This window comes from Balaenoptera acutorostrata, chromosome 18 (genome assembly GCF_949987535.1).
Source record: "Balaenoptera acutorostrata chromosome 18, mBalAcu1.1, whole genome shotgun sequence".
NCBI lineage: Eukaryota > Metazoa > Chordata > Mammalia > Artiodactyla > Balaenopteridae > Balaenoptera > Balaenoptera acutorostrata.
The window spans coordinates 59,200,097-59,219,803 of NC_080081.1; the positions used below are offsets into that span (position 1 = coordinate 59,200,097).

Genomic DNA, 19,707 nt, shown 5'->3' on the forward strand with positions numbered 1-19,707 from the left:
CTTCTAGCAGTTTTTCTTTTAATTTTTAAAGAATTTTATCCACAAAGGTAGAACCTGTGTGAGACTTTAAGCTCTCAAAACCAAATTCAACTTAAAATTAATGAATACATTTCAATCCTTGATGAAAAGAAAAGGCTTTTGCATTCTGTTTATTAAATACTTGATTATTAAAGTGTTTTTAACAAGATGTGTATGATGTGATTCGAGACTATTCAAGGGCTTGGCAAACCCCAGTACACCACGCTGAGCTGCCACAGTGACTGTTTGGCCCGCAATTCTCTCATCCCATCGTCCTCTGAGTCACACGTCCCCGTGGGATTCTGTGGGCTCTTGTCGTTCATGGGGACTCCACAGGGAAACAGAAGGCAGGAGTCAGTTCCTGAGCTGGGCAGGAGAGTTCAGGCAGCAGCAGCCCCTAGAATTAGTACTTAGGCAACCACCTGCCTCCTGTTGATGAAAGTGATCTGGGAGAAGAGATGGGTGGTGAAATCTGAGTGGCATGAGTGAAACGGTGATGTCAAGAAGATCTCTGAACACCGTCTAAATGGATCTGCCTCACACAAGTGTACGCGGTCAGTGTGGATAAATGTTGGATATAAAATTTTAAACTACTCCTTAGCGATTATGGGCAGAAAGGGGCCCAAGTATTATTGTTTAATGTTTCCTGAAGGCATTAGCCTCTTTGGCCCATGAGGTAAAATAATGTGTATGAAATAATCTAGAGCTATTTAGAAAACCTAGAGAAAATCAAGGGGTCCTAGAAAAACCTAGAGAAAATCAAGGACTAAAAAGGTCCAGGAAGTGGAAAAATAGGGCCACTCACCTAAGTGAAATAGATATCCACAATAAAGGGAAGGAGAGGAATAAAACAGTTACCTCGTTCAGTTGCACCCACTATGCAGTTTGTCTGGAGGTGACCCTGTCTCCTGGGAAGAAAAATATTTACATAACCTCCTTGAATCATGCTTTAATATGATGAGGAAGATGGGGAAAGATATTTTTGAAACTAATATTTAGTTTTAAAATGGTTGTGAGGTATCTGCATAACTTAAGAAGATGTTCTGCTCAAATGCATTTTTCTACTTTTGTTAAACTCAAACTCATGTTCTGGTCACTAATGGTTGAAGGTCATATATGAGAGATTGATTTGAGTGCCCTAAGGATTAACTCCAAAAATATTTTGACTACATCTAAAATTCAGTAAATTTTAAAAATCTGATATATAAACAGTTACCGAAAACTGTAAGCTACCATATTGCTGTGGTTAAATTATAATTAGTTCTAATTAGCACTTCCATGAGCATTACACATTTTACCTGCAGCTGAATGGCATTTGGAAAGAAATTTTCTTATCCTTGAAAATGTCAAAGGAGATCAAAGAAAGTGCTTTTTATCTGATGTAGCCAAATATCCCCCATCAGGGTAAAGGATGAACACAGATTCCATAAATCTAATCGGTGAAGCAGATAATTATTAAAAGTTATGTTTATTCAAATAACTTCCATACATTTCTGTTTAGTGTGGCTACTGAAGTGATTACAGTCAGTAAAATAATAATAAAATGTACTGAATGCGTACCATGGGACAGGCCATTTATTAAGTGTTTTGTAAAGATTATCTCACTTATTTCTGTTGTTATAATTCTCATTTTTTCCCATGAGAGCACCAAGGTGTTGAAGAGATGACTAAGTTGACCAAGGTAACACCTAATAGTAGAGCTGGACCTTAAAACCGGAGTCTGGGTTCAGACCCTGCCATACCATGATATGGTACGTTCTTTCTAAACTAAGCATTGTTCAGAGTCGTTCTGTGTGCCGTAGGTTTGCTTTAATCTCTGACTTTTTTTTTAAATGGGAAATTATCAGCATGAATCTGAATACAAAAGGTATTTCTTTGTTGCCTTTTTGAAAACAGTCATCCCTGGGTATCCATGGGACATTGGTTCCAGGACACCCTGCAGACACCAAAATTCACAGATGTGCAAGTTCCTTATGTAAAATGGTATAATACAACTGGACCTTGTTATCCATGTGTTTTGCATCCTCAGATATGGAGGACCCGACCGTATTGAGTTATAAATATGGTTCCTAGTCCTTTTGATAGATAAGCTTTTACCCGCCACCCTGGGAATCATACCACTTTTTTTTTTTTTTTCTTTTTTTTGGCTGCGTTGGGTCTTCATTGCTGTGCGTGGGCTTTCTCTAGTTGCGGCGAGCAGGGGCTACTCTTCGTTGCAGTGCACGGTCTTCTCATTGTGGTGTCTTCTCTTGTTGTGGAGTGCGGGCTTCAGTAGTTGTGGCACGTGGGCTCAGTAGTTGTGGCATGCGGGCTCTCTAGAGCACAGGCTCAGTAGTTGTGGCGCACGGGCTTAGTTGCTCCGCGGCACATGGGATCTTCCCAGACTGGGGCTCGAACCCGTGTCCCCTGCATTGGCAGGCAGATTCTCAACCACTGTGCCACCACGGAAGCCCCCAAATTATTTAGGCATTTTACTTTTCTTGGAGTATGGAGAAGGGAAATAAAATGAAAAGTTCTTAAAAATGAAACAAGTATTTTTGTCATTCATCATCCATTGGAGTTTAGGGTAATTTCATTTCTAGCATAAAAAGAGTAGCTAGTTGGACATGTATTGAGAAACAATAAATGGTCCCTGATTAGCTAAGCTTTTTTCCTCATGTGTTTCTGCTTTGTGCCTGTACCAAAATATTGACTAGGGTATTTGATTAACAGGAAAAGCATAAGCAGTAAAGGGTTTCTTACATCAAATGCTGTTGCTTCCTTCTGCCCCCCCCTTCACCTGCCCCCCCCCTTTTCCCCTTCCCTATCACACACACTCTTACTCTGAAATCACAACTTTCTAAGGTAAAAAACAATTTGCTTTCATGAGATGATATAAGAAGTCATGCCTTACTTGGACTAAAGAAAAAACACATTGCAAAGAAAAAGTTTCAAGTGACCAAAGTTTATAATTATTTGAACAAAATCTCCGGGCAGTGCAAACCTTAGATACCTTGTTGCTTCCCAGACTCCTACGAACCAGTTGCATGTGCTGTCTTCCTGACCCACTTCCTCCCATTTGGACATCTGTAGTACTTGCATGCAACCAGAGCACTGGTGACTGGGAAGTAATGCTACTGCTTAGGCTAAAGGGATCAACTGAAGATGCCTTCAAGTTCAAGATAATAAGTAAATTACATAAGGAAGGACTATGAGAGAAAAGGAAACTACATAAGATAATAAAAATGTTCTGGCCATCAGGTAAGATATTTATATTTTGGACTGTTGAGTGGAGATTCTGTGTTGTTTAGCTAACAAATTAGGTAAATAGATACTCTCTGGAATGTTGGTGATATATGCTGTTCCTGGAGAAGTGAAAATTTGATTGACAGTCTTACAGTGTTTTGGTGAAAAACAAAAAATTAGGCAAAAATTAAACCAAGACACATAAAATGTCTTCATTACACTGTCATTTATTTTACCTTACCCAACACATACCAAAAACTTGCGGATGGCTGTTGTTTCTAACGAATCTAGGAGAAAACAAGGTCCATTGTGAATTATCATTCCCTCGCCAGATGTAGGTCCCTTCCAAACAACTTGCTAGCTAATGTAATGGACATGTTTTGGACATAATATATTTTCTTAAATAGCTATAAATATTTTAAATTGAGATAGTATATGTTTACCAACTTGAAAAGACATCTGGATTGCTTCATTATGTTTAAGATACAGTGATATAAGAGCACTGGACAAGGAATCTTGAATTTTTTTCCCTTTCTGACAAGCTGTATGATCATGGGCAAGTCACCCTCATGCTGGGGCTTAATTAGTGATTTGAATTATATTACTCTCATGTAGAAGAATTCAACTCAGCGTTAAGTCTTTCATTAAGAGGGAGCTGTTAGGACTCACCGACCTAGAGAACAGACTTGTGGTTGCCTGTGGGGGGTGGCGGGCGGGGGGAGGATTGGGAGTTTGGGGTTAGCAGATGCCAACTAGTATACATAGGATGGATAAGCAACAAGGTCCTACTGGGTAGCACAGTGAACTATATTCAGTATCCTGTGATAAACCATAATGGAAAAGAATATGAAAAAGAATATATATGTATATATATATCTGTAACTGAGTCACTTTGCTGTACAACAGAAATTAACACAACATTGTAAATCAACTATACTTCAATAAAATTTTTAAAAAAAGACAATCATAGGAAGAAGGAAAAAAAGAGGGAGCTGTTAGGTTGAATCATATGAAATTGCTAGTTTTATAAAAAGCCAAAAATGATCAAAATTCTGTATTATACAGGAGATATTTTTTGACTGTTTGAGCACGAGCTAAAATGCCCTCTCCTAAGAGCAATCTAGGAGAGTCCGTCAGCCAGCTCATGGATCTCAGGATGGCAGCGTGGGATTGGAGGTGCAGGGAATTGCAGGGCCTTCAACAAAATTGTGTAGTTTTGATGCCAGTGTTTATGACACACTTGTGTCATGGCTTTCTTAGTTCTAGTTATAATTCTTAGATCTTTGCTGCTGCTTTGCTTAAAACAAAAAACAAAACCCCTGGGATATAGATATACGGATCAGAGGACTGCTAACTGGAGGCCTGGTATAGCTAGTGTATGTGTTTTTTGGTTTTGAGGGGGTTTTTGTTTTGTTTTGTTTTGTTTTGGGGGAGGAGGATTGCCCTTTTTAAAAAATTGAATTAGTTGGCAGTGTCTAATGAATGATTTCACATAAAAATCTGACTCTGCATTTTCTTGAATAATTAGGCAACCTGGTAATAGCAGTCTTACGCTCCTGCAGAGTAACCTGGTGCTGAGGACTAGTTGCCCACTTGGGGTGGAGCTTGTGCTCTGTTTCCAGTTCACCACAGCCCTCACCTCTCCCTGTTACTTTCTCCTTTACTTGACAGGCCCCTGTAGACATTTGCATTTGCGATTCTCTTGCGCTATCCAGTAGAACTTCCTGCAATGATAGAAGTGTTCTTTACCTGTATTGTCCAGTATGGCAGCCACATGTGGCTGTTGAACACTTAATGTGGCTGGTGTGCCTAAGGAACTGAGGTTTTAATTTAAATTAATTTAAAGAGTTGCATGTTGCTAGTGGCTACTGTATTGGACAGTGCAAGCAGATAATGGAGTTTTTCCCTTTATTAGGTGTTTCCTACAGAGTGAACATTAAACCTTAATATATTTTACAGTCTCTTCTCTTAAATGCCAGATCTAAATGTTAGCATATATCACTGTAAGTCTTATGATTTTACATCCAAATTACCATCTCTGATTAAATGCAGCCTAAAACCTTTCTTCTTCTCATCCTTTTTTTCCTCACTTACCACGTTTATATTGCATGCCCATTCTAGGCCGTAGGGATATGAGCAAGGTCCCTGTTTTCATGAAGCTTACAAATAATTAACAAATATTTCTAAGAGATACTTAATTTTAATATTTACCATCTGTAATCCTTCTAGTAGTCCTGCCAGGTAAGGGTATATTTGATTACTCGTCAACTGCAAGTGCTAAAATTTTTTCAAATCCACATTCTAATAGACTAAAATGTTTTACTATTACTATTCCTCTGAGAAGCTCTCTGTCCTATTGAAGCTTCCTATAAATGTACTATCTTAAAACTAGGCATCATCAGAACCTTTTTGTATTAGTAAATCAGCTCAGCATACACCTGGTTATTCCCTCACCTGGCCTTTCTCCCAGCCTTCTGTCCACCTGCTCCCAAGCTGGGCCTTCTTCTGAAACTTGTCTTTGTTATCTGACTTAGGGCCCAGTGGGTGTTTTCACAAGCAGTCCCAGCGCTCCGGGCTGTTACTGCTTCTCCTTGCCCAGAGACTTTTCTCTCTCACCTGGCAAACGTCAGCCTCCTTCTCCCCCTTGGGAGGCACTGTTTACCTCCTTCACTGCTTTTACTCTCTCCCTTTCAAAAATGAAATCAGCATCTTAAGAAAATTTACCTTCTTTTGTGAAACCTGTCATTTTAAGAATAGCATAAATTGCAATCAAACACAGCTAGAGCACAAAGGATAGATGAATGATAAAATAATTATATTTACATTATAAAATGACTCCTACATTGGCAGCTGCTGATGGAAACACTTGTCATTCAGTGTTTTTGTAGTTGTTTAACTCTATAGTTAATAACCAGATTAGCAAGGCAATATTACTTAGGGTATTTTGCTTAGGCAGGAGAATAGTCTATATGTATAAAGTCAGGCATTATTGGGAAACTTGTTAATATGGGATTCAACCTTTTCCTTTGTGATCTAAAAAAGGTGTCCAATAAAGGTCATTTGTTCATTTGCTTAGCCAATATTTTTGAGTTACTTTTACATAAGAAGCATTATATGTAGCAGTGAGGTAAACAAAAGATCTATTGACTAAAATTTGTAGACTTCTTTTCCCCAATCTGCCAACAGCTTAGAGCAGTAGAATTTGGCTTTTTTCTGTTTTGTTAGATCTTACCAGTGTTCATACTTTAAAATATTTGGGGATGTTTATGTTACTTTTTTTAATGAATTTTATATTTTCAAAATATACTAAATAATTTGAGAATTGAATTCCCACTGTAGTGCATAAATCTTAATAAAGTATAATGAAGATCTTTAAGTAACTTTAATAAGGGTGATTATGCACCATGATTATAGCCTAGTGACTAGTGACACTGACTTAATAGGAATATATTTTTCAGTGTTATAAAGGAGAATGTGCTCTTCTTTCTGTGTGTGTGTGTGTGTGTGTGTGTGTGTGTGTGTGTGTGTGTGTGGAATTAGGCTAGTTGAAGGCAGGTTGATGAGCATCAAGGAGAATTAAGTTTTTTTTGAGATATAATTGATATACAGTATTATGTAAGTTTCAGGTGTACAACAAAGTGATTCACAATTTTTAAAGGTTATATTCCATTTATAGTTATTATAAGAGAATTACTTATTTTGATCTAAACTCAATAAGCTTTTAATTAGAGATGTTCTATTATATGGCCTTTTAGGGACTATATAGATTAACTGCTTGAACCTTTGGGTTAAAAAAAAAAAATCTGAGTTCCAGTTCTGTTTTGCCTCCTATAAGGAGAAAGCAAGATTGAGAAGATGTAGGTAAAGCTTTTAACACAGTTTCTAGCAACATAGTAAGTGCTTTAAATGTCTGTTATTTGTTATAGTTGTCATTTTATTAGTGTTTAAGCTCTTGGGTCATGTAGCCCTTGAGCTTTTTCTTTGATGGGAAAAAATGAGAGATAAAACTGACTATTTTTTTATTTTTTAAACATCTTTATTGAAGTATAATTGCTTCACAATGGTGTGTTAGTTTCTGCTTTATAACAAAGTGAATCAGCTACACATATACACACGTTCCCATATCTCCTCCCTCCTGCATCTCCCTCCCTCCCACCCTCCCCATCCCACCCCCCCAGGCGGTCACAAAGCACTGAGCTGATCTCCCTGTGCTATGCGGCTGCTTCCCACTAGCTATCTATTTTACATTTGGTAGTGTATATATGTCCATGACACTCTCTCACCCTGTGACATCTCACCCCTCCCCCTCCCCATATCCTCAAGTCCATTCTTTAGTAGGTCTGTGTCTTTATTCCCATCTTGCCACTAGGTTCTTCATGACCTTTTTTTTTTTTTTCCTTAGATTCCATATATATGTGTTAACATACTGTATTTGTTTTTCTCTTTCTGACTTACTTCACTCTGTATGACAGACTCTAACTCCATCCACCTCATTACAAATACCTCCGTTTCATTTCCTTTTATGGCTGAGTAATATTCCATTGTATATATGTGCCACATCTTCTTTATGAATTCATCCGATGATGGACACTTAGGTTGCTTCCATGTCCTGGCTATTGTAAATAGAGCTGCAATGAACATTTTGGTACATGACTCTTTTTGAATTATGGTTTTCTCAGGGTATATGCCCAGTAGTGGGATTGCTGGGTCGTATGGTAGTTCTATTTTTAGTTTTTTAAGGAACCTCCATACTTAAAACTGACTCTTTAAATAATAATTCTAGAAAGACTGGTAATTCATTGAGTCCTAGTCTTCTCAGAATGTGAATGTGTATTCTAAATTGTCCTGAAATGATGGTAATAATTAGCAACACGTATTTTTTTTAATGGTTTGTAAAACAGGGCCTAGCTGTGTCTAAATGATCACATAGTAATATTTTTCTATTACTTCTTGAAAATAACACCATGTTTTAAAATTTTCTGAGAAAGTTAAGACCCAATTTTGTAAATGGTTGGGACAGTAAAACTTTTAGCTTCCTCCCAGTCCAGCATAAAACCTCTGTGTGTAGTTTGCTGTTCAGTTGTACAAACCAAATATTTCCAAATTATATTATTTTGTACAAGCCTAGTTTTAAACCTCATTTTGACTTTGAAGGCATGTTGAGGTCAGTGATGTTTAATTTGGTGCTTTGTTCAGTGATGAAGTGGAGTTGCATATTGTTCTGACACTTCATGAGACAATGTTAAATGAATTATTTAATGTTAAGTAAAGAACCCTGCTAAATTATTTTAAACTACTCAGGTTAATTAAAGTATTTTAAGATTTAATTCTTTAAGAATATGTTATATTTTCAGTCCATAGATTAACCTTTTGAGGTGTTTTGTTTTGTTTTAATCTATTTATTTATTTATGGCCGCATTGGGTCTTCGTTGCTGCGCGTGGGCTTTCTCTAGTTGCGGTGAGCAGAGGCTACTGTTTGTTGCGGTGCGTGGGCTTCTCATTGCTGTGGCTTCTCTTGTTGTGGAGCATGGGCTCTAGGCATGTGGGCTTCAGTAGTTGTGGCACGCTGGCTCAGTCGTTGTGGCTCGCAGGCTCTAGAGCGGAGGCTCAGTAGTTGTGGCGCACGGGCTTAGTTGCTCCGCGGCATGTGGGATCTTCCTGGACCAGGGCTCGAACCCATGTCCCCTGCATTGGCAGGCAGATTCTTAACCCCTGCACCACCAGGGAAGTCCCACCTTTTGAGTTTTGAATCATAAAGATATCCTCTTTTAATTAAAACAAAACCCTTAGAGTTGACCTTTTAAATGTATAATAAAAAGGTTAAATTTTAATGTGAGCTTTTTATTTTTAAAAAGGTTAATTCAGTGTTTTCCTTTATATATTTAAAAGATTAAATACTTTGAGGATAAAAATGGCATGACACTCTATGGATGATGAAATTGGCTTTTAGAACTTTTGTATTAGAAAGGAAAGTATGCCACATGAACCTGAATCAGGATGCAGTGGCTGAAAATAAATTCTAGTGTAAGAGCATGACAAGAATAAGCTACCGTTTATAAAAATGCACTTACCTGAACAAACTGAAACCCCAAGGAATTTTCAAATTGTGAAGTAATGGGAACAATCATTTAATGTAGAAGGAAGAAGCTAGCGCATGCCTCCCTCCTTGAATGTCTCATAAGATCAAATTGTGGAGCGAGGTGATTGAAGCAGGAAAGATAATTTAGTGGCAGCATAACAGGTAGATTACCATTTAGAGAGGCCAAACCCCTGAGAACTGATTGCATTAAGGGGATGGGGCTAAGGTTAGAGCACAGAGAGGTGTTCAGAGACAGGTTGCCATTTGGTTATGTTCCCCCCCCGCCCCCCCCCCCCCGCTTTTTTCAAGGAGTTACACATGCTTAGTTCTACCTCTTTGTAAACATTCCTATATCGGTCTTCAATCATTCTTTTCTCTCTAAACGTTTATCCCTTAGTCACTTTGAGACGTCTTCTCAGCTTGGAGGAGTCATTTCTGCCCAGTCTTTTTTGCCTCCCCTCTTATAGGCTTGGATTGTCCTGCTCCAGCTAACCCTCAAGTGCACATCTTGGAGTTAATCTTTACTTCATAGCAGCACGCAGTCAGTTGTCATAATACCAACCCCCTGTCCCTCTCCAGCCCTGCAGATAATCAGTTACAGATAAGCGTTTGTTTAATGTTTGTCTTCCACTAATCAAGTCTTTTCTTCACAGAGAGAGGCACCCAGTAATCATTTGCTGGATGATGCCTGTAAGAGGCTCCTTCTAAAGTCTGGTCGTGGTACAGCTGCAGCCATGGGGATGCAGGTGTGGGAGAACAGTGGATTAAGCTGGAGAGATATCAGGGGCTTGATCCCAGAGGGACATGCAGTCATGTAAAGGAGCTTATGTGTCACCCAAGAACAGTTAAGAGGCCCTTGAAGGATTGTTAGCCCAAGTCCATCTTTGGGTGGACATCTCCCTTCTAGACCTCTAGCTAGTGCCTTCTTCCTGGTTCATAGAAAGTATATTTGGCCCATGAAAAACAAAGTAACAAACTACATATGAGTTATGGTTACATATACAGTGAGTTTCTAAAGACATTTCTAAAGTACTTTTTTTATACTTCATAAAATAATGAATTTATGTATTTAAAGGATATATATGGATTTATGAATAATTGGAAGAATTAAAATATTTATATTTTAATACAGAAATGGCTATACTCAATTTGGGGATCATTGTTAAAAATAAAACCTGTAGTATTTATAGCTTTCAAATTAAAAAAGCAATTGGTAGATATTTAATATCTTCTGAGGAATTTGGTATTATATACCTAAAAATAGGCAGAAATAAACAGAGAAATAACTCCAACCAAGTAATTAAATAATAAGAATGTTATAAAAGCAGGTACTTTTTATACTGCAAGTTGTGCCTTTGAAGGAATTTTATTTTATTTTTTTAACGTCTTTATTGGAGTATAATTGCTTTACAGTGGTGTGTTAGTTTCTGCTTTATAACAAAGCGAATCAGCTATACATATACATATATCCCCATATCTCCTACCTCTTGCGTCTCCCTCCCACCCTCCCTATCCCACCCCTCTAGGTGGTCACAAAGCACTGAGCTGATCTCCCTGTGCTATGTGGCTGCTTCCCACTAGCTATCTGTTTTACATTTGTAGTGTATATATGTCCATGCCACTCTCACTTTGTCCCAGTTTACCCTTCCCACTCCCCGTGTCCTCAAGTCCATTCTCTACGTCTGTATCTTTATTCCTGTCCTGCCCCTAGGTTCTTCAGAACCTTTTTTTTTTTTTTAGATTCCATATATATGTGTTAGCGTACAGTATTTGTTTTTCTCTTTTGAAGGAATTTTAAACAAAAATTTTTAGTTCCTGTTCTGTTGAACCAAAGAATTTGAAGTCCCATTAAAAGAAAGTAATATGATGTTCAACATATATTATTTTTAAATGACCAACATTTTTATGGCTTTCAAACTAAGAAATGATATTTCTTTTTCCTTTAAGAAAGTATACTTCCTTTTCTGATTATGAAAGTGATAGATGCTTATTGCAGAAAATTTAGAAAGCATATGGAAATCTTAAATGCATTCATTCTGATCTCTTTCTTCCCATTCTTTCATGTTAAGTTCCATTTTCTTTAAAAACCCACCTTCTTTTTTTTGTCTGTATCAAGTAGGTAATTTTATAACATGGTTCTCAGTTTCTTTGCTGTGACCATTGCATCTCACTAGTTCCTTCTGGGTTCATTTTACTTTTTGCTGAAATGAATCCTTGAGTGGGTCTCTCAGTGAGGATCTATGAATGATAAACTTTGTACAAAAATACTTTTATTTCACTCTTACTCTTCAATTATAATTTAGCTAGACATGGTTGGCAATTTTTTTCCTATAGTACTTTAAATATATTCTTGTATTCTGATATCTTGCTGATGAGAAGTCTAGAGGTACAGTGGTATCTTTTGTCCTTTAAAAAATAGTCACTTTGGGCTTCCCTGGTGGCGCAGTGGCTGAGAATCTGCCTGCCAATGCAGGGGACACGGGTTCGAGCCCTGGTCTGGGAAGATCCCACATGCCACGGAGCAACTGGGCCCGTGAGCCACAACTACTGAGCCTGCGCGTCTGGAGCCTGTGCCCCGCAACGGGAGGGGCCGCGATAGTGAGAGGCCCGCGCACCGCGATGAAGAGCGGCCCCCGCACCGCGATGAAGAGTGGCCCCCACTTGCCGCAACTAGAGAAAGCCCTCACACGAAAACTAAGAGACCCAACACAGTCATAAATAAATAAATAGAATAAATAAAGTATAAAAAAAAAAAAAAAAAAAAAAATAGTCACTTTGATTAAAAAAAAAATATTCATTTTGAAAGCTACACCATTTTCCCCCTTAAAACATTTTTTAGATTTACTGTGCTCATATACCAAAGAATTAATTTTTAAAATAAGAAATAAATGGTTGAATGTGAGTCACTGGATATGGTAATATTTAGTCCAAAACAAATTCTCCTAAGATTGCTATTTGAATATATATATTTATAATATATTATACCTAGTGTCATAGGTTTATTTTATGGCTCTTTTTCCGTAAGTGATATTTTTAATTATATTTTAATTTAGATGGGTGGGGTCCTACAGTTGGACAACCAATGCTGTCCAATAGAAATTTCTGTGTTGATGGAAATGTTATTTATATGCACTGTCCAGTAAAGCAGCTACTAGCCACTAGATCCTGAGTGCTGATGTGTCATCTTTTTATCATACTTCTATCTCATCAAATGAACAGAAGTTTTGGATTAATACCTTGATTAGTTTTAGACCATATAACTTAAGATAATTCATTTTTACATGCAATTTTTTTTCCAGAAATTTAAAGCTGATTAGCTTCTTTGTTTTAAATCTTAAAGTTTGACTGTAAAGTATAGGTTTAGAAGGAAGTTGTAGAATTAAATGATATGGTTTGTATGTTTAGCTTATGGTCTGGTTTCTACATTATTGCCATATTCAGTGTGTTTTTGTAGTATTAAGACTGATGTATCTTCTTTATATATTAAGTATTAGTCTTGAAGAATTATAGGAATAACTCCTCAGGTTTCACTCCAGTAAGCAAGTAAGTTTGTTAATAATGCCTTCTGTTTTTCAGATTACAAATAGAAGAATCTTCCAAACCTGTAAGGCTATCACAGCAACTAGACAAAGTTGTGACAACCAATTACAGACCTGTTGCTAATCATCAGTACAATGTAAGTCTTCATGTCTTTCTTCATTCTGTTCTGTCTTTAATATCACAGACTCTTAGGTTTTGAAAGGACCTCGGCAGTCACATACCTTGCTGTCAGGCGCTTGAGTTATCCAGACTTAGTGAGGAAGATAACAGTTTGCCAAGCATAGAAAAGATGTTCACTGTGTATCCTAAATCATACGATGAGAAGAAGGCAACCGCTGTTCAAATGACTCCTGAAAAGTTTTTCAAAGAAATAAAACACTTCGGGCTTCCCTGGTGGCGCAGTGGTTGAGAGTCTGCCTGCCAGTGCAGGGGACGCGGGTTCGAGACCTGGTCTGGGAGGATCCCACATGCCGCGGAGCGGCTGGGCCCGTGAGCCACAACTACTGAGCCTGCGCGTTTGGAGCCTGTGCTCCGCAACAAGAGAGGCCGCGATGGTGGGAGGCCCGCGCACAGCGATGAAGGGTGGCCCCCGCTTGCCACAACTAGAGAAAGCCCTCGCACAGAAATGAAGACCCAACGCAACCAAAAATAAATAATAAATAAATAAATAAATAAATATATTAAAAAAAAAAAGAAAGAAATAAAACACTTCATTTTTCAATGTTTCTAATGTTTTAGTGTCCTTAATAAATATTAGTTTTGCTGTTTTTTCTCAATACCTTTATAACAGAGAGTTTTTAATGTTTTGACAAAAAATTTTAAAGGTCATGAAACAATGATAATTTTTCCCATTGATTATTAAGATTGCTTTGCATAGTTTCAGCTTTTACGGGCATATTTACGGCCTCACACTATACCATTCAAAGCAAGGACTGTCTCTGTGTGTGTGTGTGTGTGTGTGTGTGTATTTAAACCTTTTTTATTGAAGTATATATACTATATTTATTATATATATACACAGCATATATATACACACACACAGTATGTATTTTCTGTGTGTATAAAAATAGTATACACACATGTATACATATTATGTGTACTTTGTGCCAGGCACTGTTCTTACTATTGTAACTACTGCTATTATCCTTATTTTACAGATGAAGTAACGGAGGCACAGAGAGGTTAGCTTACTTGAGGTCTTACAGCCAGTAATTAGCCAGTCCAGGTGTTGAATCAGATAGTCTGTTTTAAGAGCCTTACTTTTATTTTTTTTTAAATTGAAGTATAGGTGATTTATAATATTGCGTTAATTTCAGGTATCCAGCAAAGTGATGCGGTTATACACATTATAGGTTATTACAAGATACTGAATATAGTTCCCTGTGCTATACAGTAGGTCCTTGCTGTTTGTCTGTTTTATATATAGTAGTGTGTATCTGTCAATCCCATACTCCTGATTTATCCCTCCCCCTACTTCCCCTTTGGTGACCATAAGTTTGTTTTCTGTGTCTGTGAGTAGGAGACTTACTCTTAATGAACCACTGTGCTGTGTTGTTGTACATCATTAGCAGTGCTAAAAGGGCTAAGGGTTCTGGGTCTTGAAGTACCTGCAGTGTCAGGAGAAATGTGATGATTTTCGGAAAATAAAACGAAGCCTAAGTTAAGTCAAGTAGCAATTAATAGTTGATAACCTGTGTCCTACTTTGTTGCTTAAGATTCCCCTTGATACTGAGTTTAGGAAGAAATAAACACTCTTTAAGACTGGCCTTAAGTTCCAGGCTTATTCAGTGATGCAGATAGTATCTGCCAAACCACGGCTTTATGATATTTGAATATCTTTCGGTTATTTTATGTGAAAGGTAGCAAATGCAAGTGCCTCCAGGACCAAGCAGGCATCTCTCTGGGTGGGATGCTGAAATTTAAGAAGGTAAATGGTAGAGACTGATGAACTGGAGTGTATGTGCCCCTTCTAAAGACATTCAGATGTTAAAAATTGCTACACTGTGTGGATTTAGTCAAGCAAGTCACAGTTCAGCTGCATCCACACAGGCTTCCGTTTTATAGCTTCTGGTTATGTGTCAGGGGAAAAGTAAACTAAAAAAGAGGGTAGGCAAGATAAGTGGGGACAAACATAAGTATAAGATAATCCAAGAGAGGTATTTTTATGATGTCTGTTGATGAGACAAGTAAGTACAAGTCTCCTTCTTTGTCCTCTTCTCTTCTAGTCTTTCCTACTCTTAGATGGGAATACATACAACTTTCTGGAGCCAAGTGGAAGTAGAGAAGTAAAATAGGATAGGTCTTACTTGTCTTTGCCTCTCTTCTTCATTAATATGCTTCTCCTGTAGCCCCTGACTATGCTTTTTTCTCCACTTACGGGTCAGGCCTCTGTATACCCGTTTCTACTCTTGTGTAAGTTGTTATTGCGGTGAGGACAAGAAAGACCACACCTTCCACAGGCTATAAAAAGATACAGCCTTTCTGGAGAGAAGTTTGGTAATTTGTGTCAAAAGCACTATGAAAGGGTGCATCCTTTGATCTAGCAGTCTTGTGTCTAAGAATTTATCATAGTAAGACAAGTGGCCAAAGACGTATATGCAGTAGTGTTTCTCCCTGTTGTTTAAGATAGGAAAAGGTCAGAAACAACTGTCCCCAAATAAGGACTAGTTCAGTACTTTAAGTTGTTATTTTTTGATGGTAGGCTCTAGAGTGATTTTATCCTAATTTTCCTCTTTATGAAATCTTTTTTGAATGGTTGGAATTGTCACAGTGAGCATGTATCGTCTGAATTGTTACAGTGGGCAGTAAAATTTTTCTGTTGGGATGCGAAAGGGAAGAAAGCTAGGGAAGAGTGTTAGTACTTAGCCATGACAATGTCCTACCACAGTTCTCTAAGATTTGTCTTCTCTCAACAAAAATAATATTTTTTTAATGCCTGCTTTGTGCCTGAGATACCTACTCTTGGTGAACCAAATAGATAAAATTCCTGTCTTCACGGAGCTACCACTTCTTTCAATTTCTCTGGTCATGCCTTTTTAGACCCCAGTTGGGGTATCATCTACTATTTCCTTTGACCTAGTGAGTCCACATTTGTATATTATAATTGTTTTTTCTTAAATTCCATTACAAGGGTCACTCTTGTTGTACTACCACGTACCATCATTTCTGAGGCAAAAAGAAAATCTCTCTTAGGTCAGTCAAAGCTGGCACCTTTGCTAGTATTAAAGCTCTGACCTCTATCTAATTCATATACAGAGTGACATTGGCACTATTTCTACCTGTCAGGTATAGAAGATACATTCCAAATGTCATTTTTAGAATGTTTTTCATTGCTTTCTTTCTACTGCTAAAATAAATACAAATATATTGTACATTCTAAACCACTCGTTAGGATATAAAGCTATCACATCGCAAGAGGGAGGGGATATGGGGACAAGTGTATGCATATGGCTGATTCGCTTTGTTGTGCAACAGAAACTAACACGGTATTGTGAAGCAATTATACTCCAATAAAGATCTATTTTAAAAAAAGAAGAAAAAAGCTATCACATCCACTTTAAAGACTCTTTTTAACATTAAGTGACATTTCAGTTCATGGTAACAGCCTTTGTTAAGGTTGTCATAGCGTGAATGAGTCGTTAATATTAATGTAATTACAGTGATGAGTCATATAGTAATCTTTGATTAACAAAGATTGACTGTAACTTAACCACATTATGTTATTTGAATGTTTAGTGAATTTTTTCCATGGGAGTGTATCAAAATGGGTGAAGGCACCTGCATAGCTTTTAAAAGGATATTCAGTATTATAATGCCAACTGTAAGAAGAGTGTAAAACTTTTTTTTTTATAGTAATCTTTTTTATTTATTTATTTTTATATTTATTTTTGGCTGTGTTCGGTCTTCATTTCTGTGCGAGGGCTTTCTCTAGTTGCAGCAAGTGGGGGCCACCCTTCATCGCGGTGCGCGGGCCTCTTCACTATCGCGGCCTCTCTTGTTGCGGAGCACAGGCTCCAGACGCGCAGGCTCAGTAGTTGTGGCTCACGGGCCTAGTTGCTCCGCGGCATGTGGGATCTTCCGAGGCCAGGGCTCGAACCCATGTTCCCTGCATTGGCAGGCGGATTCTCAACCACTGGGCCACCAGGGAAGCCCTAAAACTTTTGTTATTGTTGTCAGGAACATTAATTTTTAAGTGATTGAGAAACATCAATGTAGTTCATTCAACAAGAATGACTTAGAGGTTATGTAATCAGTATGTTCAATTTTATTTATTTACTTTAAAAAATTTTTTTAAACTTTTATTTATTTATTTTTGGCTGAGTTGGGTCTTTGTTGCTGCGCACGGGCTTCCTCTAGTTGTGGCGAGCGGGGGCTACTCTTCGTTGCGATGCACGGGATTCTCGTTGCAGTGGCTTCTCTTGTTGCAGAAGACGGGCTCTAGGTGCGCAGGCTTCAGTAGTTGTGGCATGCAGACTCAGTAGTTGTGGTGCACGGGCTTAGTTGCTCCACGGCATGTGGGATCTTCCCAGACCAGGGCTCGAACCCGTGTCCCCTGCATTGGCAGGCAGATTCTCAACCACTGCACCACCAGGGAAGCCCGGCATTTATAATTTTAGTCAGTGATTATTGTTTCAGTAATGATGGTTGAACAGCTCTATACCACATCCACAATGGATTTTCAACATTTGGTTGCGTTTTAGTCTTGAATAATTTGTTCTTTATTTTGAAAGTAAAATTGTATATGACGGATTTTTTTGGATTGTAAAAATTTGTAACTGGAGATTAAATTTAATGTTCTTTCTGAACTGACATTTATTTCTATGCACCTGGTTACACAGTAGTCTGTGGTCATTGGGGGCAGATATAAGATCAGTAATTAAAATTCATATAATATAAAAGCTATTTCTAGTCCAGTAACTCTCCTACTAATATTTTGTGGTAGCTGCTAAGAAGTTAGAAATATGACTGCTTTGAGTGTCATTTCCTTATAATGCCAGTACAAAACAAAATGCCCAAAGGGAAAAGAGCTAAAATGAGAAGAAATAGCATTATCTCGAAACAGTAGTCTTCTCCTAAACAGACTAGTTCATATCATTTGTAGCTTATTTGTAGAATTAATTTTATCTGTAGTACAAAGTTGTAAGTGCAATATTAAGATTGCCATTTCTACACTGTTTGGCTTAAAAAAGAAAAGTTACCTCAGGGATCTTAGTTTTGTCCTAAGTATAACAGTTATTAATAACTAAATGATCATGGAAGTCATTTCAGTCCCTTTTTATAATTACACATATATTGGAACTACCTGATACCACAGAGCAGAATTTGAGTAATGAGCCTATCTTGGACATTATCAAAAAATTTAAATAATGCTGTACTGCAGAAATTTTGTTTTAAAACAATCTTTTCTGTAGGTTATCCTGTAGTACAGGCCCTGAGGGCATTAAAGAGATATATGTCTGGGTTTTCAGATTACACTTCTAAGTGGTTTTTTTTTCTTTTGAAAATATTTGATTGATTGATTGATTGAAGTATGGTTGATTTACAATGTTGTGTTAGTTTCAGGTGCACTTTTAAGTGTTTTCATTTCACTAGTCAAAAGTAAAGTTAGGCTGCACTGTCCCCTGGGTTATTGAGCCATTGATAGACGTGGTTAATACAGAAAGACAAGCATACAAGTCTAGTCTGTTTTCTCCGCAATTTAAAGAAGGAAAGCAGCAATGTTAAATGCAGTGTTTTGAGATTGAAACATGTAAACCAAGATTTAAAAAAAAATTTCTGTGTCGAATTGGTACTTTTCTCACTACTCATTAACATTACAAATCACAACCTAATCTGACTCTTAATCTTATCCTCAGTATTTTTTTTAATATCTATTTATTTATATTATTATTTGGCGGGTCTTAGTTGTGGCACGCAGGATTTTTCGTTGCGGCGCACAGGCTTCTCTCTACTTGTGGCGCAAGGGCTCCAGAGCGCATGGGCTCAGTAATTGCAGTGCATGGGCTTAGTTGCCCCGAGGCATGTGGGATCTTAGTTCCCCAACCTGGGATCGAACTGGCATCCCCTGCATTGCAAGACGGATTCTTAACCACTGGATCACCAGCGAAGTCCCTCATCCTCAATATTGATTTTGAAGTTTCTTTCTAATTTATTCTAAATTCTTATCTTCAGTCCTTTTGGGTCTGACATATGGCTTTAGGGTTGGGAAAACTTGATAGCAAACACTTACGTTTTTTCTCCACTGCCAACTAGAATGTATGCCCTCTCTGAACTGGGCCATCTTGCTTTACCAGCACGTTTCTTTACTTGAAAACATTTTTCTTGTTCATCTTCCTAGCTTCTCGAGTCATTTTACACAAGGAAGAGATGGCTAAAGGTGGAAGCTGAATATACCATAACTTCTGTTTCTTATTTCCTTACTTTAACTTTTTCCATCTTCTTTCACCATAAATGAAAGCTGGGACAGAAGAGAAGACAGAATATCATACAACAGTAGCTCCATACTGAGAGTACAAAAGCCTAGCACTGGTCTTTTGCTAGGTCCCCACTTCTTTGTCTTGTTTTTCTTGAGGACCAATGGCCTTTCCCTAAATGAAATCCCACATCCCACTCAAGCCTGTGGGAAGGGAACAGGCTTTCCCCACTCCTCCTTAGTCTGATTCTATCTCCCTCTATTTTCTAGATCCCAAGTGAAGTTTCTCTTATCCCCCACTTGGTCAGAGTAAAGGGCTATAACATCTTCATCCCGTGGTCCAGACTTTCATACTCTTTTACCAGGCCCTCCTTTCTAGACTGTCCATCACAGTGGACAAAGCAAACCCTTTCAAATACAGTGGAACTGTGGA

At 37.9% G+C, this 19,707-nt stretch overlaps 1 protein-coding gene across 1 annotated transcript in view; it reads left to right on the forward strand.

The window, feature by feature from the left end:
- GTF2F2 (general transcription factor IIF subunit 2) overlaps window positions 1–19,707 on the forward strand; it is a 147,774-nt gene that overhangs the window by 109,050 nt on the left and 19,017 nt on the right. The window contains exon 6 of the mRNA XM_007186820.3: window positions 12,899–12,998. Coding sequence (XP_007186882.1) covers window positions 12,899–12,998 — 100 coding nt within the window. The remainder of the gene's footprint in view (window positions 1–12,898; window positions 12,999–19,707) is intronic.